This window comes from Boleophthalmus pectinirostris, unplaced genomic scaffold, assembly GCF_026225935.1.
Source record: "Boleophthalmus pectinirostris isolate CB_2022bp ecotype Guang Dong unplaced genomic scaffold, ASM2622593v1 HiC_scaffold_8, whole genome shotgun sequence".
Taxonomy (NCBI): Eukaryota; Metazoa; Chordata; class Actinopteri; order Gobiiformes; family Gobiidae; genus Boleophthalmus; species Boleophthalmus pectinirostris.
In genome coordinates, this window is record NW_026571515.1 from 40,620,159 (window position 1) to 40,645,952 (window position 25,794).

General features: G+C 41.7%; 1 protein-coding gene across 1 annotated transcript in view; it reads left to right on the plus strand.

Moving 5' to 3' along the window:
- Positions 1-15,764, plus strand: part of slco4a1 (solute carrier organic anion transporter family, member 4A1) — a 35,768-nt gene extending 20,004 nt beyond the window's left edge. The window contains exons 4-12 of the mRNA XM_055166121.1: positions 720-841; positions 1,368-1,479; positions 4,602-4,756; positions 5,063-5,327; positions 6,848-6,996; positions 10,224-10,401; positions 12,246-12,310; positions 13,281-13,429; positions 15,602-15,764. Coding sequence (XP_055022096.1) covers positions 720-841; positions 1,368-1,479; positions 4,602-4,756; positions 5,063-5,327; positions 6,848-6,996; positions 10,224-10,401; positions 12,246-12,310; positions 13,281-13,429; positions 15,602-15,760 — 1,354 coding nt within the window. The 3' untranslated portion in view covers positions 15,761-15,764. The remainder of the gene's footprint in view (positions 1-719; positions 842-1,367; positions 1,480-4,601; positions 4,757-5,062; positions 5,328-6,847; positions 6,997-10,223; positions 10,402-12,245; positions 12,311-13,280; positions 13,430-15,601) is intronic.
- Positions 15,765-25,794: the final 10,030 nt, after the last annotated feature.

Consider the following 25,794-nt stretch of genomic DNA (forward strand, 5'->3'; position numbering starts at 1 on the left):
GAACTAGGAAGTACAAGCACATAAGTCCTGTGCTCAGGTCTCTGCACTGGCTCCTGTGGCTCAGCGAATAGACTTTAAAGCAGCTCTGCTTGTGTACAAGTCTCTCCATGGCCGAGCACCAAAGTCCATCTGTGACATGTTAGTGTCATATGAACCATCTCACACTCTGAGGAGCTCAGGGACCGGCCTCCTGCTGGTGCCCAGAGTCACGACTAAACAAGGGGAGTCAGAGTTTCAGGTTCATGCAGCTAAAACCTGGAACAGTCTGAACATGTGAGACAGACTCTTCTGTGACGCTGTTTAAATCCAGGCTCAAAACAGTTCTGTTTAACTGTACAAATAACTGAAAGGTTTTCATTCTGCACTCTTCTCTCCAATTTATGTCCCTCTTTTTTAAATTTTAATCTTCATGATTATTTATGTTTTGATTTGTTTTTATTATGATTTTAATGTATTTCTTATTCTGTAAAGCACTTTGAATTACTTTGTGTACGAATTGTGCTATACAAATAAACTTGCCTTGCCTTAACCAGCTGTGGTATCTAAAAACAAATCGTATTTATGAAGGACGTTCTTGCTGTGAGGAGGAAGAGCTACCTTCTGCACCTTCATGTTGCCCAAAGTTGTGGACAGTCACTGTTGAGCTTCATATGTCTGTCTCTCTATGTAACTCCTGATGGTTCACATTAAAACTTTACTTTCTGATCTCTGTGGTGCAGGGCAGATGTCACCCCAGATAACCCGCTGTGGGTGGGGGCTTGGTGGATCGGGTTCCTGGGCGGAGGAGCGCTGGCTCTGCTGGTGGCCATCCCCATCCTGGGCTATCCCCGAGAGCTGCCAGGTAACAAAGACCCTGTGACTCCAACTGCACCGTAACAAACAGCCGGTAACTAGAACACACTAACAACCATAAACACACTAACAACCATAAACACACTAAGAAATTCTCCAGAGTACTGAAGCAGAGTGTGTCCTCTATCCTTTGTCCTGTTGTTGGATCTGTCTCCAAAAGTCTATTATTGTCCAATATGAAGAGATGAAACTGGTCCAAGTCCCGGTCCACTCAGGTCTGCGATGCAAGGTCCAGGAGTTCAGTGCACCAGGTGGTCTTAAATCTAGTCTTAATCCTACTTAAATCTGAAAATTATCCATATTAGACTAGGGCTCCAGGTAGACTTCAACCCTCCGCGCACTACCCCCAGGTGAAACTTTTTCGCCCAGAAACAAGTGGACAGAGTGTGACAGAGCAGCGAGCTCCCAGCGATAAATAAAGGATGTAATCGATATCATCACATCGACTAGGTGAAATGTGTAGTGTGAACTGTCATATGTTGTGCATTATAATGAGTGAGTGCTCTGTGTTCCAGGCTCCCAGGAGACCACCGCCATCCGTGTGTCCGAGGCTCATCAGGGGAAAGAGGGAAACCACACGTCCACATCGGACCCTCAGTTTGGGAAGACACTCAGAGACATGCCACGGTACTACTCATGCTACATTTATTGAAAAAGAAAGGGGAAAAAAAAACACAAAAGTGATTTAAACAGCACATTTTCAGGAGCCTGGGATCAGTACGAGCGTTCAGGGTTCTGTAGTTTTTCACAAATACATTGTAGTTCATTTCTTTATGGTATATCCATTTTCTTCCTCTTTATCTGGGGTGGGGTTGCAGAGATGTCCAGACATCTTTGGATTGTGGTGAGACTGAAACTTTCTTGTGAGTTTATGATGTGAAACTCCTGCCCCTTCATCTCAAACAGGGATTACGCTCAGATTATGATCATTATGTCACAGGATTATGGGAATCCCTCAATCAGGAATGACTCCAGGACATTAAAATGTGCAGATAAGTTGACTTAAGAGAGTTGTTTTGATTAATTGTGCAATACTTGTTTTGACTCTATGTTTAACCATGTCTGAATCATAAATGAGTGCGTACACATGCACATCAATAACCCGGTTATTAGCCATATCCCGGTTATGTCAGTATTCGGATTACTGCGTATACATGCGCACTGAGAAACCGGGACACTCATATTCGCGTATACATGATCAAATGGAATATCCCAGTTTCTTGACATAATCTTACAAATGCGCAGGCGCGAAAATTTACTTAAATCAATTTCATAAACCAGGAAAAATACAAACCGTGAGCTCCTTTAGCATAAGAAGCTAAGGAGCTACGAGATCTCCCACAATCCACTGTGCAGATTCTTCATTAAAATCTTCTGCATAAATAAACTCAACTTTACAACATATAAACCATAAACACTATAGAGCTACATCAGCCCGTTTGATCATATAATTCAGCTGTGATCACATTTGTTTACGTTTTACAGAAACGAAACTTAAGACAGTTTGGCTAATTAGCATAAACTGTTAGCGGCGATAAAAACAACTCGCTCCTTGCGCCGCTGATGTGATCAGTTTCTTTTGGACTAAAGGACACGACTATGTGGATTATGTGTGTTATTTCTGTGACAGAAGAGGCGCTAATGATGGTAAGTGTGTTCCGTGCATATAGAGTATAGGAGATCATGTTTTAGTTTTTCAGCGTCACACGAGTGCAGATTGTACATGTGCAGGTTTAGCGCAGCTCTTTATTTTACAGTCATTTCACTCGTTTGGTCACTTTATTTATGTTGGTCAATTTATTTATGTCACTACTGTTATGGTGAAAGACTGGAAAGTGTCTTTTGGACGCACGTGCACTCAACTTTATGTTGTAGTAACCGGGGTACTGCGTATACATGCCACAAGTAACCCGGTTACTATCGGAATAAACCAGCTACAGTAACCCGGTTTCTAATAACCGGGATACTGCCATAACCGGGTTACTGAAACCGGGTTACTGCGTATACATGCACCATCAAGAAACCGGGATACTCAAAAAACCTGATCATAACCGGGTTATTGATGTGCATGTATACGCACTCACTGACTCGTTCAGGCGGCGGTGTCACAATCGTGTCCAGCGCCTCTAGTGTTTGCGATGTTCATTTTGACATTAACTTTTCAGTGCTGTCAACACACTCTTGCGCAGCTTCTTCAATACGTTCAAAGCAGAGTACAGTAAATTATTTCTTTACTCCACACTGTGATGTGAGATTTTTCTGTAGCCACAGCTGCCCTGGGGCAAATTAACCACATTCATACTAGGCAAGGTGGGCAAAGTGTCTTACTACACTTTCTCCGTGGAGATATTATTGCTTTGTCTTGGATGTTTCACACTATGATATTAAACCTTTTTATTTTCATGGAGACCAAACCAGACCAATTTACAGGTCAGATCTCTGTAGAGGCGACCCCACTCACAGTCAGAATGTCTTTTTAGGCAGTAAAACCACCTGTAATTGAATAAAAATAAGGCAGAGTTGTTTCATACTGTGGAATATTTCAGGCAGATCAATGATACCTTCACAGAAATAAATTATATTTGATGGAAACTTCCCCAGAAAAGTTACACAGTGCACCTTTTAGGATAAAATGATATAGTATGCACTTGTCCAAGCAGGGTTCAAGCTGTCAAACCTTCAGTGGTCGAACACACTAACCACTGAGCCACTGCTGCCGGCTCAGCTACATAATGTGAGACAGTTGTATTAGATTTGTGTAAATGTGTTTACAGACATATAAATAGGCCTGTAACGATAACAGATTTTGCTGGACGATTAATTGACCAAGAATTTATTGCGATAAATGATAATTTTGAGACCAATTTCAACTATTATAATAACAATGGAATAAAAATGCAAATACACTCTTTCAAAGATCAATAAACCTTACTTTCTAAAGAACATTTAACACAGGAACTGTAAGACAACCAAAAACAATAGGCCTAAATAAAACAGACTTGTTAACATAGGACTAGCCTAATGTAATTGACTTACATTGGTAAATTGTGTCTTGTCTCTCTGTGGCTGCTGCTGTGACCTCGTCATTTTGGTCATTTAAATGTTCGTATGAACCCGTGACACAGGATGTTATTTCACTATGAGGGAGTCTCTGTCCTGTCTGGTGTCGTGTCAGTGTCTTGTGGGATTTCAGGTTCTCCTGGGGGCGGGGCTAGTTCTGTCACTCGGGTATTGGTTTATCGGCTGTTGGGGTTTGATACATTTCTTCTCATCGTTTGCGCACTCGCTGCATTTGACGCACATGGCTGTTGAGACGTGTGTTGATTCGGCATAGTGACTTGTTTTGTCACACGGAGATGAACTGTTTTGTCACTATGACAGTGGTGCTAACTTGTGTTGCGGCTTCATGTTAGCCGCACAGACAGTGGCACTTTCTGCACTCAGGCTCCACGCACATCTTCAGTGTTGATAAACACAGTGGATGTTGGTTCAAGCGTCATTACACTTAGACGATAGAAACCTTCTCACATTCAGTCTTTTTGAGAGCGACAAAGAACGAGGAAAACAAACAAGCTGTAAATAGAATTTATCGCATCCAGAAAAGTTATCGAGCTTGTTAAAAGTTATCGTACGATTAATTGATTTATTGATTATCCTTACAGGCCTACATATAAATAAATTGTAAAAACTCTGTGCATCTTAAGGACTCTTATTATTAGATTAGGTCTTCAATATTTTTGTGTGTGCAGATGTGTTCTGATGCTGCTGAAGAACCCCACCTTCCTCTTCCTGTGTTTGGCCGGAGCCTCAGATGCGAACCTGATCGCCGCCATGTCCACGTTCGGCCCCAAGATCCTTGAGTCACAGTTCAGCCTCAGCGCTTCGAAGGCAGCCGCCATCTTTGGTAGGTCTCACATAGTATCAGAGTCACGTGGGACACTTGACTCTACACTTTGTTGCTGGTTGGTTGGGTCAGAGTTCTCAGGTGTAGTTTGCTCTGTAACTGTCTGTTTAATGTGTTAACGTCAGTAAAAAAATGTAAAAGTCCTCCAGGTACGGCCCAGTTTAGCAGCTCTATGTAAAATGCTGTGGACAGAGTTTAGGTTTTTAGTCCCACTTTAATTGTGTATGAAATTTCCTCTACAGTAACTTTGCCTTAACCTAAATCTCTGGACAGAGCTCCGCCCCGCTCACCTCTTCTGTTCCGTAGGTTCGTTGGTGGTCCCGGCTGGAGGAGGGGGCACATTTTTGGGGGGGTATATCGTGCAGAGGTGTGACCTACGATGTCGTGGAATCATTCGTTTCTGTGCGGTCTGCTGTTCGCTCAGTCTGCTCTCCGCCTTTGTCTTCTTTGTCCACTGTCCTGATGTGTCCATGGCGGGTGTCACTGCTCCGTACGCAACCCAGCAAATGAGCTCTGATTTGGGGGAGACGCTCTGGAGCTCCATCTCCTCCACCAGCACTCCAGCCAACAGGTCAGACTACTGCTCTGTTTTCAGCCCTCTGTACAGTAGGATTGTCAAAAATATTGAAAATCTGATAAAAAAAAATGATACTAAAACTATTATTGAAACTAGGAATTCATTTGAGTAGTTATCAGTACTAAAAACGTCACATTCGCAGGACAGAAATGAACCTGTATGGGTGATATATTGGTTAAAACAGTATGTAAACGGTATGTTTACATACTGTATTGAGTATCATATGTATTCCTTATTATCAAAATCAAGTTTGAAATGTTGGATATGGATATCAATATGTGTGTGGAATTTCTGTTTACGAGGCCAAGACACTCTGTTCAAACAGTTCCATAATACATTAGTAATGATAAGGGAGACCGGTGACAGCACAGCTGTGGATTTGCCTGTAGAAGTTCCCTCTGAACTAGAAATAGGTGGTATTTAAACAAATTTCCAGCAGTTTTGGTCAGGTGAAAGTTTAGTTCTCTTTTCTAGCTTGGTGTCCTGCAGTATTCTCCTTCTTGCTGCCTCCACTGCTACTGATGTAGGGATACAAGTAGGGCTGTCGCGGTTAGAGAATTTTTCCTGCGGTGCAGTATAGAGGCTCAATAGTGCGATATGCGATGATATCGCATCCCCTCCCCCACCCCACATCCCCCCAGAGTTACAATATTTCCAGCCGCACTGAAAACTCTCTCTGATGATGCGCTTGTTTCGCAGATGCACATGTACCTTGGTTGTTGTGTGAATATAACATGTGTAGTGTGGGAGAAGTAACATTTGGCTTTGGAACAAGTGCTGCTGCATCTCTCCTGCTCTCACTGTGGCAGCTCAGGTCAGAGTCCTGCGCCAAGTCGGGTACCTGTGGACTTAAGAGAGAGAGCCCCTAGCAAGAGCACACGGAGCATGTGTCCGCAAAGCACGATCGGGTGATGGCTGCGTTTACCTCCGTGCAGCGCGGAGCTGCTGCGGTCCTTTCGCCTGCGGTCATTGCGACAGCCTTAGATACAAGTGAAAGAGAGAGGAGAAGAGAGGTCACATCAAAGGACACCATTGTCTGGCCGGGTCAAACTGGAGATGCTTGATTGTGTTAACAAATTCTGCTGCTCCGGGCCATTCCTTTGAGGATAGTGAGGTTCAGATTTTAGCCTCAGACATCATTTGTCTCCCATCTACAACTCCATCCTAAAACCTAAAACAAAGAGAACAATTAGGGTAGCCAGTTCAGGGCCAGCGGTATGAAAGCACCCATCAGGGGCCTGAATGATTCTGTGTGACCCCACACTCAGTGCAAATGAATAGGCCTAGCTAACAAACAAAGTGTAAACAAGTGGGTGTGTTAGTTTCAGAGTAGTTCCAATATATTTAGCTCCTCCCTTCAGGCAAACATAAGGCAGTGTAAACTCATCCAAGCAGCTTGGATGAGTTGTCATGGATTCTACCTGGATGACTGAGGGTTTTTACACACATCTTGAGTACAGTGAAGGATGTGTGGAAGCAGACCTTCACATGTGTTGTTCTCCTCGTGTCCACAGCTCCTCTGTGGATGAGCTCACAGCTCAGTGTAACTCCAACTGCAGCTGTGACACACACTTCAGCCCAGTGTGTGGAGCAGACCATGTCGTGTACTTCTCTCCGTGCTACGCTGGCTGCACCTCCACCAACCTCACCTCAGATGGAAAGGTACTTAACATGTCTTTAAAGGCACACTGTGTCACTTTTCTAGTGGTCAGAGTTGTCTCTAGATACCCTGGGGGCCCTAGGCAAGAGATAGTCCAGTGCTGTCGGTGCTTTAATTATACACTTACAGTATCCATCATGCTCTTTTAACACTGTTACTGTATAACTCAAGCAAAGACAAAACTTGCATGCTTCTACTGTGCGTGGGCTGCTTGTCTCCATGGAGATAGATAGGTAATGCCATACAGTGGAACATTCCAGGCCAAGCAATAGAGTATCCAGGAAGACAAGTTCCAGTAAAGTTTAACAGTGCAATTTCAGTCCTCTTTTAGCATTTTCAGGCTGGCAAAGAACCATGCCAGTGCCGGTTCCCGCATCTAATCTTGAGACAAGTGATGCGTTCACAAAATCAGATTGTTCAGGAAGTGAAAAGTTGGTTCCCAACGGGAAACAAGTAAAACTTGAACCAGTAGTAGCTTTTGAGAACTACACCTCCCTGTGTGTCAGGTGCCCTCTCCTGTGTGTCAGATGCCCTCCTTGTGTGTCCATGTTACTTTATCCTACAGTGGAAGAAATAAGTATTTGATTTCTTGCTGATGTTGTAGGTTTGTCCATTGTTAAAGAAATAAAGTGAATGAAGTCTATAATTTTAGTAGTAAGTTTATTTTAACACTGAGAGATAAACTATCAAAAAGAACATCCAGAAAAGCACATTATAGAAAATATATTACTAGACTTGCATTTCATTGTGTGAAATAAATATTTGATCCCCTACCACCCATTAAGAGTTCTGGCTCTCACAGATCAGTTAGACACTCCTAATCAACTCGTCACCTGAATTAGATGCCTGTTTTATAGTCACCTGTATAAAAGACACCTGTCCACAGAATCAGCCAGTCAGTCAGACTCCAAACACTCCAACATGGGCTGTCAGAGGACGTCAGGGACAAGACTGTAGACCTGCGCAAGGAATCAGCTACAAAACTATAAGCAAGAAGCTGGTGTTAAGGAGACAGCTGTTGGTGCAACTGTTTGAAAATTTAAGAAATACATAATGACCATCAATCGGCTTCGATCTGGCGCTCCACACAAGATTCCACCTCGTGGGGTTTCAGTGATCATGAGAACATTGACAAATCAGCCTAAATACACAGGAGGAGCTGAACAACGATCTGAAGGCAGATGATTGGTAACCACTGGTAACACTTTACACTGCAGTGGATTAAAATCCTGCAGTGCTCCAAGGTCCCCCTGCACATGTGCAGCTCACCTGAATTTTGCCAGTGAACACCTCAATGATTTAGAAAGGGACTGGGAGAAGGTGCTGTGGTCAGATGAGACCAAAATCAAGCTCTTTGGCATTAACTCAACTCACCGTGTTTGGAGGAAGAGAAATGCTGCTTATGACCCTAAGAACAACTTCCCCACTGTCGAGCATGAAGGTGGAAACATTCTGCTTTAGGGTGTTTTTCTGCCAAGTGCACAGGACAACTTCACCACATCAACGGGAAGATGAATGGAGCCATGTGCTGTTAGAATCCTGAGTGACAACCTCCATCCCTCTGCCAGAAAACTGAAAATGGGTCATGGATGGGTCTTCCAGTATGACAATGACCCAAAACATACAGCCAAGGCAACAAAGGAGTGTCTCAGGAAGAAGCACATTAAGGTCATGGAGTGGCCCATCCAGTCTCCAGACCTTAACCCTACAGAACACCTCTGGAGGGAGTTGAAGTTTCAAGTTGCCAAGGTGACAGCCATGAAACTAAGTACTAAGTCTTTTTTGCCTCAAGGGTTCAAATACTTCTGAATTTTCTTTTTAACTCTTTCCCCCTTGGACACCAACTAGGAACAACCCATACATATATGACTAGAGCTGCCCATAGAGCATAACTGCATAAAGAAAAAGACTTCCACGAGTGATTATAAATGATTTTCACACTCATGAACTTAATTGAAACACAGACATATTTAGTATCTCTGGAAACCTTAGATGTGATTCAACTCATTTACAGGTTTAGAACAGCTCACTGAAAATGAGAGTTGACCTGGTCAGGTGCAAAATCGAAAACAAAAAAACTACATTCAGCATCTGATATATACATGTTCTGAAAACTATATTCATTAAAAAAATGTAAAAATATATTTGTCAAAGTATTTAAACAGACTTCATATCACCAGATACAGTATAACCAAGTGTGCACCTGTTTTTACCTGTTGTTCACCTGTGTGCACCTAATTAGTTTTTTCCATTTAACTTATTCAAATCATTTAACTTATTATAATATAATAATAAAACTCTTCCCCGTCAGTGTGTGTCCAGTATTTGTCATGTTGGTTACTTTCTCGTGCACAGAGCTCCACATAAGTGTTTGTTTCTGTAGTATTCTGTCATACATCACATCTTGGAAAAAAAGACAGAAATATTTTAAAGGACTCGTCTGAGCAACATCCAGATTTTGGGGCAATTTTGGTTCATAATCGAGTATAAAGTCCGGATAGTTTGTTTGGATATCGCAGGACTCCATACACACGCATCAGCGGCATTCTCACCTTCGTAAGTTTCACTCTCTGAAAGTCCGTCGCTATTGTTTTTTTTCCACTTTATAATCAACTTCATCATCACTTTGAAATCTATAAAAGTCACTTTCTCTAAACTTACCCATAAAATAAACCCACTCCTCATCATTTCTAAAACTGTGCGCCACAACGCTGCAATATTTCCATTGCACGTGTTTTGTTTTTTCCGGAAGCTACAATCGTCACTACTTTGATTAACTTTAGAAAAAATCTGCGAAAACGTATCCTGGAATCCTATTGGTCAGCCTAGTATCGGTTGTAGTGGCCCCCACCTATCACAGCGTTTGTTTACATGTGAAAAACTGAGCCGTTTCTAATGGTCGTCAAAGCGGAGGTGTCAAAACACGTCATTAAGGAAACAAGGGGGGTCGTCAAATGTCGTCTCATGGGGGAAAGAGTTAATGTTCTATCTCTCACTCTTAAAATAAACCTACCATTAAAATTATAAACTGCTTCTTTGTCAGTGGGCAAACCTACAAAATCAGCAAGAGGCCAAATGCTTATTTCCTCCACTGTATGTAAAAGCTGTAGTTTAGACCTCTGCAAACCACAGTCCATGAGATTGTTGGATTAGTGTCAAGATTTGCGTCTCTCTTATGTGCTGATGTTTGTGGGCGGCTCTTATTGACGTGGAATACTGTGTGCTGGTCTGTTTGCAGGTGTACAGCGACTGTTCGTGCATCGCGGCTAACAGCTCGCGTGGATCGTTAGCGTTAGCGGGGAAATGCAGCACCGAGTGTCCCTACATGTCGCTCTTCCTCGCTGTCTTCTTCTTCTGCATCCTCTTCACTTTCCTCACCAGCATCCCCGCCATCACTGCCACCCTCAGGTCAGTCAACGCTGGAAATTGCCCACTTTCATTTTGAACGTACTTTCAAGCAGTAAAATATATAGGTTTTTTTATAATATAAGAGTCATTACCCAATAAAACGAGCTACATATTTTGCTGATGTAGCCACATTGCTGCAGCTAAAACTATTATCAGAATTCAAATGTGGACAAATGCAGCAAACTGAACAGAATCAATCCGTGTATCATTCGTTCATTCGTTTTTCAATATAAAACCAAAAATAAGAAAACAAAAAAACTATTTTCTTCATTATTTGTCTCCAAAACCAAAATGAAAAAATCAGATAATGATTTGTTTTTTCAGTTTTCAATTTTGTGTTTAAATGAAAAATGGAAAAAATGGATAACGTTTCCCGTTTACGTGACTTCCATGACTACAATTCTGGACTTTTGCACCGCATACGGATTGAACCAGGACTGATCCAGGTCCGGGACCAGACCAGGACCAGAGTGGGACCAGAGCAGACTCCGAGCTTTGACTCTGAGCCTCCGCGGGGTCCGAGAATCAGCTTCGAGCTCCGGCCCTGCCGTGGGCTCTGAGCCTCAGGTCTGGTCCTGGTCTTAGTCCCGGTGTCAATCTCGGTCTGGTCCTGGTCTGGTCTTGGTCTCAATCCCGCTCTGGTACTGGTGTGGTCCCAGTTTCAGTTCTGATCTCAGTCTCGGTCTGGTCTCGGTCTGGTCTCAGTCTCGGTCTGGTCCCGGTTTCAGTTCTGATCTCAGTCTCGGTCTCAGTCCTGCTGTGGTTCCGGTCTGGTCCCGGACCTGGATCAGTCCTGGTTCAGTCCGTATACGGTGCAAAAGTCTGGCATCGCAGTCACGGAAGTCACGTAAACGGGAAACGGCCGTTATCCGTTTTTTCCTTTTTTCATTTAAACACAAAATCGAAAACTGAAAAAACAAATCGTTATCCATTTTGTCATTTTGTTTTTGGAGACAAATAATGAAGAAAACAGTTGTTTTTTCGTTTTCTTATTTTTGGGTTTATATTGAAAAACGGATAAACGAATGATACACGGATTAGGATCTCTTTATGGCAGGAGTCTTCAACGTTTTTCAGGCCAAGGACCCCAAAACTGATTTAGAGCTGGAGCAGGGACCCCCTACTATACGTATATATGGCATAAAATGGTGTTTGATATTAAATTGGGCCTAGTGTCGTGTATAAACAGCTGCTCTGTTATTGTACATTCAATACTAGGGAGGTATGCCATCAAATTCGCTTAACAGGTGAGTTGGGTCCCATCATAACCTTGTCCAAAGCACAGTCTGTACAAACAAGGGCACTGGACTTTTGTATTTGCATGTGTTGCCTGCCCTAAGAGAACAACTTTAGTCCTTATAATAAAACACCACGATCATGTAGAGTGGGTTAATACAAACATTTTAAGACAAAAATCACGAGGCTCACTGAGCAGTTACAGAGAGAGCGGAGACAATACTCCAATGTAAAGTCAGTTGGAGTCGATGGAGCTAGAAGTGCGTCCGTGCTCACTTCTCGTTTGGAACGCAGTCGTTAGCTTTGTCCATGTGTATAGACAGTACACAACAACACAAGGACACAACAGTTTTTTCCACAGCGCCCCACTGTTGCATGTCGTATTCCCAGTGGTCTCCCATTCAAGTTCTAACCAGGCTCAGCTCTGAAGCTTCTGAAATCTGACGAGCTCAGGCTTTGACAATGAGGTTGGACACATAAAGACACTTGTGAACACATTTGATGTGTAGAAGCATTAATTTGTATTCAGACTGCATCATGTTCATGATGGTGTTCATGTTCAGTGCTGTAGTGAAGTGTCTCTCATGTGGAGCTTTCGTCTGTTGCAGGTGTGTGACAGAGAAACAGAAGTCTTTTGCTCTTGGGATTCAGTGGATTCTCGTGCGCACTCTGGGTGAGACTCTTCTCTTTTTTAAATGCACACTGCGTAACTTTTCTTGTACATGTGGGTTTATTGGGGCGGCAGTAGCGCAGTTGGTAGAGCATTTGCCCACTGATCTGAAGATTGGCGGTGCGATTCCAGCTTTCGACATAAAAAAAAATAAAAAATAATAATAATAATCATCACAAGTTGAGTGGTCAGATCCACTGACCCACAGGTTTGCTGGTGTGATTCCAGCTCCCACAGATGAATGCTTTTGTTGTGTCCTCAGGCAAGACACCTTGCCCACAGTGTCTGTGTACATTGGTGTGTGAATGGGTGAGTGGTTTCTTGATGTAAAGTGCCTTGAAGGTTGAAAAGTGCTATAGAATTGTGACCATTGCTAAAAATAAATAAGTGTGAGTGGGTTAGCTCTCCACAGAACTGAACTGTAACTTGGTCTGGTGGTGTCAGCTGCTTGTTTCCTTGGAGACAGACTATGAAACATTTCTTGCAAAGCAAGAACATCCCACCAGAAAAGTTGCATAGTGCCTCTTTAATTCCACTGTTCATCCTCACGTTGTCAATACCTGGAGACTGATCGATGGCGACAGTGACACAGATCCTCTTCTGGAGGTAACAATACTGCAGAAACAGAGGATGCACTCAAACCTTTTCTCAACAGTTTCAGAATGGCCTTGGTCGTTATCAGAACATGATCTTACCAAATAAACAGGGTCTAAAGTTATAAAGAGTGTTCCTCTTTCCACTTTTTCCTCATTTTACCTCAGTAAAAGCTTTTTCTCTTTTTCTCTCCTCCCTCACCCACTTCCCTCCTTCTCCTCTCACCTCTTTCCTTCTCACACTCCTCTTTTCCCTTTATCCTCCCTCTCTTTCTTTTATCCTTCTTTCACTTTGTTTTTTTTCCCTTTCCCTCTCTCCTTCCTTCCCTCTCTCTTTTCTCTACACCTCTTTCACTTTGTTTTCTCTCCCTCTGTCTCAGGTGCCATCCCCGGGCCCATCATCTTTGGTTTTATGGTGGATCGCTCGTGTTTGCTGTGGCAGAACAAATGTGGAGAGCAGGGCTCATGTTTCCTGTATAAAAACACAGACATGAGTCGCTTCACACTCATAGCAGGAATCATCTATAAGGTAAACATCTGCATTCATAGAGTAAAGAGACAATAGGGAGAAGCAGAGTATGCTAATACAGTGGAGGAAGTATTTGATCTCTTTCTGATTTGTAGGTCTGCCCACTGACAAAGAAATGAACAGTCTATAATAACCTGATTTGCATTTCATTGAGTGAAATATTGATAATATTTAACCCTCTAGCCAAAAAAAAAGACGTAGTACTTGGTTGCAAAACCCTTGGGTCTTATTCATGAATCTTTTCTTTAAAAAAGTTTGTGACTTTAGACGATGTAGAGAAATGTCTGTGCCACATTCACAAAGAGTTCTTACACATCTAAATTCCTTTTTAAGAGACAGTTGCACCGAATTCACCAACATCCAGCTACGAACACGCTCCTCCACGCACATTTACATTGAATTCACATAGAAAATGAATATGTATTTGGTTAGAAATGCCCTCTGAACTTCCAAATATGGCATGTGGGTTTGGCATTCTGACACGTGAAAGTGTGAGGAGAGAGTGATGAGGAGGTCAGGTGAAGCGTCTACAGACTACGACTGTTTTACAGCTTCAGCGCTGATTTCAAATGTCCAAACTCACACGAACACACTCAGGGAGAAAGAGTTAAGTCAAACTTTTGTAAATTTAGTAAACTTATTGAAATAAGCGGGCCCTTTAGTCATATTTATCGTGCTTTCTCCGATCACGGACCCGCGGTAAATAGTGAGGGAGGGGGGCTGGGGTGGGGGTGCATAAGAGTGTGCGCTGGTCTTGGGGGGTCAGGGGGTGATGGGGGGTCAGGGCGGTGATGTTGGTGTTGAGTCCAGTGCAGTGAGCAGGTGCAGGGCTGTGACAGAGGCTCATATGGAGGCACTGGGGCTGGGACAGACTGAGTCTCACTGCTCCTGGAGAAAGTCTGTTTGACCAAATACACACAGACTCTAGAAAACAGCTCATAAATGTTATTGGATCACATAGTCATATGTTTATAGGAGAAAATTTAAGAAAATATATCACTTACAATCATGGAGGAATTAGAATTTTTGGTTGCATTATCAGAGTAATAATATTCTAAAACAGTAGATTTTTTGTTCTAATGAGTCCTGACTCTGTGTAGTCTATATATAGTTTGAAAAATTATCACGTCATTATGTTCTTAAAATGTTTGTATTAAACCACTCAACATGATCCAGGTGATTTTATTTTGCTATTTTGTTAATAATAAATTTCTATTCCTAATGTATAGGTGAGTTTCAGCTGACGTCATTGTTATTAAAAGCCCGTGTTGCATGCTGGGAATATTTTCATCGGAGGCAAGAAACAGGATAGCGTCAAACACAGTGCGTAACCTCGCGTATTTCTCCCCGATAATGGTAAATTCCTGCTGCATTATCGGATGCACAAATAGAAGCACGGAAGAAGGAAAATGTCTTTTTCGTATTCTGAGTGAAAAGAACCACTAACGGTGAATTAAACGGCTTTCAAACATTCGCAGAGCAAACGTAGAAGATCCTAACAAACCGTGAACTCCAACAAGTTCAACAACACATCGAGACTCTTGGAGGTTTTCATCTTTTCTGCTGTGAATGGCCCAGGAGTTTCCACCAAGTCATTGTGGATATCACCAAAGTGAATATTTGTCCAGGTAGTTCGCGATTCAGACCAGAAATTTGGTTTGGTCCAGGCTCTGTCAGGGTTGAAAAGGGTGATTTGGCTCCGTCGATGCTTATGACCAATTTCTGGTCAAATGGTCTTGGGTCCTCTGCCGTTAGAGTGGAGAAATAACCAGGATCAATACCCTTTACGTGCTTTCTGGCTCCGTCCGTCTTGTTGAATTAGTGTTTCTTGCCGCCGACCAAAATAATTCCCAGCATGCAACGCGCGCTTTTGTCAACAATGAAACTCGCCTATAATGTGGCTCCAAATTCACCCCTATAACTGCTGGCCACTGTGAGCTTCATTTGACTGGAGCTGAACGATGTGGGTGATGTCACACTCGCTTATTCCACTTCTTTATCAATCTATGATCAACCCAAAATATAAATATAATAAATATAAATATAACTACACAAAGAAACTGCAAACATTTGAAAAAAGAAAATACACTTTATATGTTTTTGTTTTTGTAGTGTCGTCTTTGGTGGTTTATTTCACATTCTTATTCTTATACATTTCTCACGTCTCTGCAGATTTTGGCGACGGTGTTGTTCCTGTTGGCCAGTTTGGTGTACAGAGCTCCGCCTGACTCTCCTCACAGCAGCACCACTGACCCAGGGACCACAGACCTCACCTGCAAGACTCCTCCACCAGAGGGCATCATAGTCAACAGACACGCCAGGGACCACTAGAGACTGCTGCACACCAACTACCACAGGGAAAATACACCTTGAACTCAGAATATTGATTGTTTTATTCATTTAGTTTTTGTTTCATGGAGTTTTAATGATTAATGATTTAATACATTTAATAATTACAGGTAGATTTGTGCCCTTGCTTTCTTTTTTTTTTCTCATTTCAAGCAAAAATACACAACCAGTTTAAACTTATGACACACTTTTCATTCATGTTTTTTTTACTATCAGGATGATTCACACTGTAGTTTCTCACTGAAGACATCAAAACTATGAATGACATGTGGAATGTAGTAAACAAAAAATATTCAAAATAACTCCAAACGTGTTTTAGATCTAAAAATTAAAACCGATCCTTAACAATCCGTGTATCATTCGTTCATTCGTTTTTCAATATTAAACTGACTGAACCGGGACTGATCCAGGTCCGGGACCATACCGGGACCAGACTGGGACCAGAGCGGGACCAGAGCGGGACCAGAGCGGACTCCGAGCTTTGACTCCGAGCCTCCGCAGGGTCCGAGGCTCAGCTACGAGCTCTGGCCCTGCCGTGGGCTCTGAGCCTCCAGTCTGGTCTCGGTCTCAGTCCCGGTCTCAGTCTCGGTCTGGTCCCGGTCTGGTTTCGGTCTCAGTCCCAGTCTGGTCTCGGTCTGGTTCCGGTCTGGTCTCAGTCTCAGTCCCGCTCTTGTCCCGGTCTGGTCTCAGTCTCAGTCCCGGTTTGATTCCGGTCTGGTCCCGGACCTGGATCAGTCCTGGTTCAGTCCGTATGCAGTGCAAAAGTCCGGCATCACAGTCACGGGAGTCACGTAAACAGGAAACGGCCGTTATCCATTTTTTCCATTCTTCATTTAAACATAAAATCGAAAACTGAAAAAATGAATCATCAGTTTTCGGTTTGTTTTTTTTCATTTTAGTTTTGGAGACAAATAATGAAGAAAATAGTTGTTTTTTTCATTTTCTTATTTTTGGTTTTATGTTGAAAAACAAATGAACGAATGATACATGGATTCTTAACTCTTTGCTTTGAACACTGCTTTGCACTTTTGTCATTTATTGACCCTGAGGCACAGCTGTGAAGTGAAAACCATTTCAGGAGACTTCATCATGAAACTCATTGAGAAAAGGTTTGCATGTGTTGACAAAGCAAAGGGTGGATTTTAATATAAACAATAGACAAGTATTAAGTTGGGTTATTTCACTTATTTTTCTTTTCTACATAATTCCACACGTCTTGCTTCATATATTTGATGTCTTCTGAGTATGAGTAAAATGTAGAACGTGGTACAAAAGAAAATAACATTGATTGAAAAGGTGTGTCAAAGAGTTTCACGGCCACAACAAGATTATAATAGTCAAAGCTCAGTTACATTTACTTTAGCTTTTAAAGAAATTGTACTTCTTAGAGTCATTTTTTAGTGGCATACTTTTACTCAGACTTGTCAAATAATTTAATGCCATAGTTTGAAACATTACACACAGTGAAATTAATACTAAATGTAACTCTGAGCTGGTTGAAATGCACCATATTACAATCATTATTAATATCAATATTCTGAATTCAAGTCTTGCAGAAGTCCTTTATTGTAGATGTACTGTTCAATGACTGGCTCTGTTACAAAAACGCACATCCACATTGCCTTTACGCGATCATAGACAGAAACTGGAAAATGCTGCTAACACACGATGGGAAGTTTTGTGATTTGTATTATTCACGACCGTAAAGAGGGGGTATTCTGCTAAATGGACTTTTAGAGCTTTCTACCGTGTTATGATGTTAACTCATCCTAAAACATGCCTGAAAAGGTTTTTGAGGCCATCCATGCATGTTATCAAACGATCTCTCCCAGGTCTGTACAAGGCTCCACCCACAAGCCAACGTCACCCTTGCTCCAACACGACAGTTCTCCATAAATAGGCTATACAAAAGCATGATATAAAACTGTATTACAGTTGTCCCTCGCAATATCGCGGTTCACCTTTCGCTGTCTTTTTTTTACAGTGTATGAATGCATATTGTGTTCCTCTCGCTGCGTCCTGATTGGCTAAGGGACTCCTGTCTCCTGTACAGTACAGAATTCATTCAGCCAAATTTACATAACTGTTGGATCTCTAGCAGTGTGATTATGAAGTGCTGTATGTTTGCAAGTTTTCTCCCCGACAAAACCCACAATGTCAACGAAACTTTCTGCAATGATAGTGGCTCCTGCGGTCGCACCCAAAAGACAGAGGAAGAAGTAACCAGTGCACAAAAAGTTGGACTTTTGGACATGCTGAAGGAAGGGAAAAGTTACATGCTGTAGCAGAGTCTTGCACCGGGTCGGGTACGGGCGAGTAGTTGCTGAAACCAGGACTTAAAAGACAAAACCGCGAGCCCGCGCAGCAGGGTGTGCAATCAGGCTATGGCTGCGTTTGCCTTCGTGAGGTGCGGAGCTGAGCCGGTCCTTTCTCCTGCAGTCACCTCCGAGCCCGTCCAGACAATGAGTCGTGGTTCAGTTCTGGTTCAGTTCTGGTTTAGTTCTGGTTCAGTCCTGGTTTAGTCCTCCTCTTCAGTCCTGGAATCAGTCCTAGGTTAGTCCTGGGTTACTTCTGGGTTAGTCCTGGTTTAGTCTTGGTTCAGTCCATGGCTGCAGCACAGCAGTTTGATATAATCTCGGGTGCGGTGCTGTACTGCGCGGTGCAGAACTCTGTGCTGTAGGCTTCATTAAGGAATAAATTAATCTTCGGTTCGTTACATAAAGAAGGAGGAAAATAACAGCAGCAATAAGTTTTAAGAAGGATGTAAAAAGGGTTGTAACTGTCCTGTGTGAGAAAAGTGTATAAAGTTTGTGGTGAGAGGTTTTACAGCCTTAAAACAGATAAAATAATTGTAAAATATAAATTGACTACTTTGTGGAATTCACCTGTTGCGGGTTATTTTTAGAACGTAACTCCCGCGATAAACAAGGGATCACTGTACTTGCGATGTGCAGTTACGACATGCAGACTGATTGTAATGGTGCTCTGAAAGGGGTGTGGCTTAGTGCAGGGAGCAAAGAGATTGGAGACTCAGAGTGTCAAATAATTCGACATATTATGGTGATCTAAGTATGTTCCGAGTTCCAGTTCATAGCCCATAAAAGTGTAATACCCCCTCTTTAAAAAACGTTTGTCAGGGCAAGTGTCACTTTTAAGAACGAGCACAATTCTGAATCGAAGCAGCTCTTAATGTACTGTATGTCCAGAGATGTGCCAAAGGTTTTACTAGCGTGTTTATTCATGCACAATGCTGTAGTTTTGTATTTTCAGTTTGAAATACGCAGACACGTAAGAGACGGTGAGAGTGTCTGGAAAATGCCAACTTGCCTTCTCCTGTTGACAAAAACACTGCTGTGAAGTTGTTTTTTGTTTGTTTGTGATATGAATTACTAGCCTGTCTAGCCGTCCTAAGTCTTTTTAAATGAGTGATTTTAAGATGTCATCTGGAGGTGAATGTTCCACAGTATGGCATTAAAGTGTATATAATGGGTTATATGATTAATTTCTCTAAAACAGCTCATTTTTCTTGGCCCTCAGACTTCCAGGTGAATTGGTCCATATTAAATTAAAAAGTACTTTAAAAAATGTATTCCAAATCAATCTGTGTGTCATTCGTTTATCCGTTTTTCAATATAGAACCAAAAATAAGAAATCGAAAAAAATAACAGTTTTCTTCATTATTTATCTCCAAAACCAAAATGAAAAAAACGGATAGATTCGGTTTTTTTAGGTTTCGTTTCAGTGAATAATGGAAAAAACAGATAACGGCCGTTTCCCATTTCCGTGACTTAAACTGTGATGCCGGACTTTTGCGCCCCATATGGACTGAACCAGGACTAAAACGGGACTAAACCAGATCTAAACCGTTTTCAGTCCTGGTCTGGTCCCGGCCTCAGTCCAGGTCTCAGTCCTGTTCTCAGTTCTGGTCTCAGTTCTGGTCTGGTCCCGGTCTTAGTCCTGGTCCTGTTCCCGGTCTCAGTCCTGGTCTCAGGTCTGGTCTGGTCCCGGTCTCAGTCCCGGTCTCAGTTCTGGTCTGGTCCCGGTCTCAGTCCTGTTCTCAGTTCTAGTCTCAGTTCTGGTCTCGTCCCGGTCTCAGTCCTGGTCCTGTTCCCGGTCTCAGTCCTGGTCTCAGGTCTGGTCTGGTCCCAGTCTCAGTCCCGGTCTCAGTTCTGGTCTGGTCCCAGTCTCAGTTCCGGTCTCAATCACTGCCTGGTCCCGGCCTCAGTCCCGGCCTCAGTCCCGGTCTCAGTCCCGGTTCTGTTCCCAGTCTCAGTCCTGGTCTCAGTTCTGGTCTGGTCCCAGTCTCAGTTCCGGTCTCAATCACAGCCTGGTCCTGGTCTGGTCCCGGCCTCAGTCCCGGTCCTGTTCCCAGTCCTGTTCCCGGTCTCAATCCCGGTTTGGTTCCAGTCTCAGGCCCAGGCTCAGACGCGGTCTCAGTCCTGGTCCTGGGCTCAGTCTTGGTCTGGTCCTGTCTAAGTCCTGGTCTCAGTCTGTACGTGGTTGTTATCCATTTTTTTCCATTCTTCATTGAAACACAAAATCGAAAACTGAAAAAACGATTTTTGGTTTTGGAGACAAATAATGAAGAAAACTGTTGTTTTTCCATTTTCTTATTTTTGGTTTTATATTGAAAAACGAATGAACGGATGACACACAGATTCAAATCTCTAACAAATATTTAGTGTGTCCTTTTGAGGACGTAAGCACGAACCAAGGGCTGGTGGTTCAGTCTAACCTCTTCTTAATGCACAAGTTTGAACTTTTCACTGTATTGAGCAACAATCTATGGCCCAATGCAGCACTATTTCCTGTATTTTTTGTAGTTTTCTCAACAAACTGTCACATAACTGATGTAAAATTGTGATAGATATTCAGCACAAGCACAATCCACCAAACCCAGTCACAATGAAACAAACATGAACCCTTCACATGCTCTGAACCTGTCGAATTAACTCATATTCACTTACAGCTGTTGTACTTGATACATATAAAAAAAACCTCCACAGATCCCACTTGCTTGCCTCTAAGGGGGTGAAATTGGTTTAATGCCATATTGTGGAACATTCGGTCAGAAAATGTGTTTATTTATTGTTATTTGTTGCAGGCATTTTAACATTACAAACTCATTCAAATAAAATGAATATTGTGAATATTAGTCTAATAGAAAGCACAAAACAAGAGAAGGTAAACATGCCTAAAACCCCGCCCATTTTGTTTTTAAACATCAATAATTGGTCAGTTGGATTGATTGACAGTCCGTCACACTTATCACTGTACAGAACTGTAAATAGATTTGTATTTTTATGTAACTGTAGCTTTTGGTACTGCTGTAAATGTCTTAAATGTACAAATCTTTTATAAATGTTTTTCATTACAGACACCTGATGCCAAATGTGTTCGCCTCATTTGTGTCGGGGTCAGAGGTCGCTGGAGCACTGGGTTGCGTTTAATCAATGACTCATGGAGATTTTATTATGCTTAATAGTTAAAGAGCCTGTATTGCTCTGTTTTCTGATCTGTGTTATGAAACAAAACACAGCTCCAGATATGTAACAACCTTATAACATGGCTAAAAACTCACAAGAGGCAATTCAATTTGAAAGTTCCATTTACATAATAAGTGATTTTCAGGTATTGTAGTTTTATTGTGTAGTTTTACAGAGTTTAGGAAGAATGAACTGAATAGAGCAGTGCACTTCTATGAAACTGTTCTACTGGGACAGTCTGTTCATTCAAAGTGCATCTCAATGGGACTATTCACGTGTTTAATGAGATTAAACATGAAAAAAAAATACAAAGTAGGAAAAAAACTGAGGCACTCAAAAAGTACAAAATAATTAAAAGCCTTTAATACCACATGGCAGATAAAGTTAAAATACGCCAACGCGTTTTGGCCCTTCAGCCTTCATCAGGCCTTCATTTTTGCCCTGATGAAGGCTGAAGGGCCAAAACGCGTTGGTGTATTTTAACTTTATCTGCCATGTGGTATTAAAGGCTTTTAATTATTTTGTACTTTTTGAGTGCCTCAGTTTTTTTCCTACTTTGTATTTGAGACTGGTCCCTACACTGAAGAGCACCAAAAGAACAATTCTGCACATTTTGTGCATATCCAAGTAGCACTCCTGCCCCCAAAGCCATGAAAAAAAAAAAGTTAGTTTGACCAGAAAGTGAATTATTAACTAACAAACAAGCGACTAGGTCAGGAATTGGAAAACACTGGACCAGGGGGGTCAAACTCATGTTGGTCCAGAGGCCGTATCAGAAAACTCATGTCATATAAACCCCCAAAAATTATGAATAATGTAATAGAAATGCATATCTATTACATAAATCTTTTTTTTTTACTTTATTGATGAACTCTTTCTTTTACAAAAAATATTATAATATTATGAACAACCTGAAACTTTAAGAAAAATGCCGTTTCAACACAATGTTTTAACATAAACTTGTATGCAAATAGGAATAAATCCATTTTTCTCATAAAATCCTGCACTCGGCTCCACTTTTCTCATGTTGGACATTTTTCTGATGAGGGTGTCACGGTCAACAGTCAAAACGATCGTCCTTTAAGAGCGTTTGGAAAGAGACAAGTCTTCATTTGTGCTGCTCTGGTGGGAGGGGCCACGTACAGAGACGCTGGAGACGCTGCTGTGATAAACACCACAGAAAATTAATACGATTTTAATAGAAAATATAACGGAAATATTTTAGTAGAAAATCAGCCGAGGGCCAGATTAAAGGTCTTGAGAGGGACAGATTTGACACTCCCGGAAGAACTCCGGAAGTTGTAGACCGCGCACCAGCCAATCAGCTGTGAGCTGTGAAGCCATGACGCCAACTCATCGCGTCAGCACAACAGTAAACAAAGCGTCGAGATGGATGTAGACGACGACAGACATTCTGTGTTGGCAACGATTCCCAAGATCGAGGATTTTCACTCTCTGCTTCGTTTGCTGTTGTGCTGGCAGTTACTTGGACACCACTGAGTGTTCCGGCGCATTACATACATCACAACCAAATAGCAGCGATTGGTTAAATAAAAGATGATGAAAGATGAGGTTACTAATATACAGGCTACAGAGTGCAATTTAACGAAAAACCAGTGGGGGGATATTTTATAAGATCTGAAGCAATATCAGTGGAGTTGCATTAATCGCTGTGAGGTCCTTGTCCACACCAGATAATAAAATAATTTAGCAGAGGTGGAGATATCAAAACCAGAAGGGGGATATCCCCTAAAATCACAACAAATTCCACAACGTAAAAACATTTTTATTAACTACACTACACACAATATTTATTTGCAGTCAAAATAAAATATTTCGTATGACCAAAGGACAAGACATGAAATTTACTTCCTCATTTATAAAAGTGGAGGTCACATGTTTCCTGTACGTCTGCAGCCAGACCCTCTTGGCAAAACCGGAACTGGCGCCATTGCACTATCTTTAATAATCTAAACCATAAATATAATGAAAATGCCCCTGAAAATACGTCCAAAACACCATGAAACCCATCTGAGACTTTTTATACATTTTTAAAAACATTCAATTAATGAAATTATTTATTAAAGGAGCAATTATTAAAGGAAGTGCTTTAAGGCCAACACAATAGATGCATCATGAATCTCAGACTTCTGGTCATTGCACAATTCATACTGGGAAGGATTTTCCTAAAAAGTGAGCATCAAACCACCATGTTTGTTTTCCCAGTGGGATGTGTCTATTGACAAAGCCAGTTTTTTCTAGTCTTTTGAACCATATCACTTTTGTTTCTGGTTCTGATATTGTCACATTTTAGTTTTGGGATTCAGACATCGTTAATTGTGTGGTTGTTGGATCCTAACAGTGGAAAACGGCTCGAGAAATTTGTTTGTGAACTCCATAAATGCAAAAGGGAATCAGATGTGTGTGACTCAAACCTTCATTCAAACTGTTTCTCTTCCCAATGGAATTGAAAAATAGTGAAAGGTGAAGGCGATGGGCCACAGGAAGGACGAAAAAGGAAACCTTTGACTGCCTAAATCATCCCGAGTTTGCAGTGAACATTTTGTATGTGGAGCGCCAACAAAGTGGGATCCCGTTTGTTAAGTGAGAGGTGCAGAAGACAAACAGACTGAGCTGCACTTTCTTGTTCTTGTGGTTTTACAGCAACATTAACCCTTATATTGTGTTAGGGTCAAAATTGACCCGTTTTCAAGTTTAGGTATGTAAAAACTGCCATTTGCTTTTTTGTACCGGAATGAGGCTTCATCTAATCCTCAGACACAACTATTTTAACGCAACAAAATCAATTTTCACCATTTTAGTAAATTGTAAAGGTCTGAAAAAAAAAAGTGACATCTGTGGTGTTACGGGTCAAAAATGACCCGGCAGAAAATAGTGGCTGTTTTATGCATCACTTACAAGCTGTAGGCTGCTCTGTGGATCAAATATGGCTCAGTGTGTCCCACAACACACACACACACACACACACACACACACACACACACAAAAAGGTCGTCTTCACCCATGTGAACTCTTCTCTTTCTTGCAGCACATTGACACATTTTGAATCTAAAATAAACATTGTCATATATAAACAGGGTTTTAGTGAGATATTATCAGCTGGATTCTGTTGCAGCATCAGTCAACATGAGCAGGTTCACTGTTTATGAGGCGCTGGATCAGATCTTTGGTCATGACAGTGATTCTGAAGACAGAGAGGAAAGTGAAGCTGAGGAAGATGTATCTGAGGATGAGGATGAGGGCACAGACTGAATAAAAGAAGTGGACTAAGTGAGTGTGACGTCACCCACAGCGTTTGGCGCCGCTCAAATGAAGCTCACGGTTACAGGAGCGAATCTAGAGCCAGGTTATATGTTATGAATAGGATTTTTTGGACGGACAAAACAGCCAAAAAAAAATAAAAAATCAGGATCATGTGTCGCAGGTTAATACGTATATTTTCAGACCAAAATGACGAGGTTCACAGCAGCAGGTACAGAGAGAAGGACGACAAGATCCTAACATAAGTCAATTGGAGCCAGAGTCAGAAGGAGCCGGAAGAGCCTCCTGGAGAACTTTCTATTTGGAACGCGGTGGCTACAGCGTTAGTTATGTCCATTCATATATACGTCTGTGGATGAGGATGAGGTTCAGTATGACCCTGAACAAGAGCACACATGTGGTGAGGAGAACCCAGATGTCACAAAGACTGAAAGAGACGTCTTCAAGTCAAGAAAAAGTGACAGTTCATGGTCACCAAGCCTCTTCACACCCAATATAATTATACTTATATAAATTTAGATTTATATATATATGTATTATATATAAAATTATTATCATTATAGTATAATTATATAATATAATTACAAATTTTATCACTATAGGAAATATAATTTGTGAATTTAAGCAGTTTTTGTAATCAAAAACGAGTGGTATATTTTAAGATAAAAGGTCTGTGCAGCCAAAAAAAAAAATTTAAATGTTTCCATGGACATGAACACATACTAAGTTAGTTATGAGGGGAAAAACAATATTGGATGATATCTAGTGTTTTTAAGTATTTTCAGGCTGAGTTAAATCACGGGTCAAATTTGACCCGGTAACACTAAAGACGCGTGTAGCTTTCTAACACAATACAAGGGTTAAGTCTTGGTCTCTTTGCAGTGGAAGTTGTTTATTGTGGAATAGTTAGTGTCTTTTGCTTTGGCGTTGACTTTTTAAATCCGTAACCAAGGCTGAGTGAGGGATCGGGATTCTGCTTTGTTGGCGCTCCACATACAAAATGTTTGCTGCAAACTCAGGATGATTTAGTCAGTCAAAGTTTTCCTTTTTCATCCTTCTGTGGATCAATCCTGCCCATCACCTTCGCCTTTCACTATTTTTCAATTCCATTGGGAAGAGAAACAGTTTGAACAGAGGTTTGCAGTCACACACATCTGATTCCCTTTTGCATTTATGGAGTTCACAAACACATTCCTCGAGCCGTTTTCCACTGTTAGGATCCAACAACCACAACAATTAACGATGTCC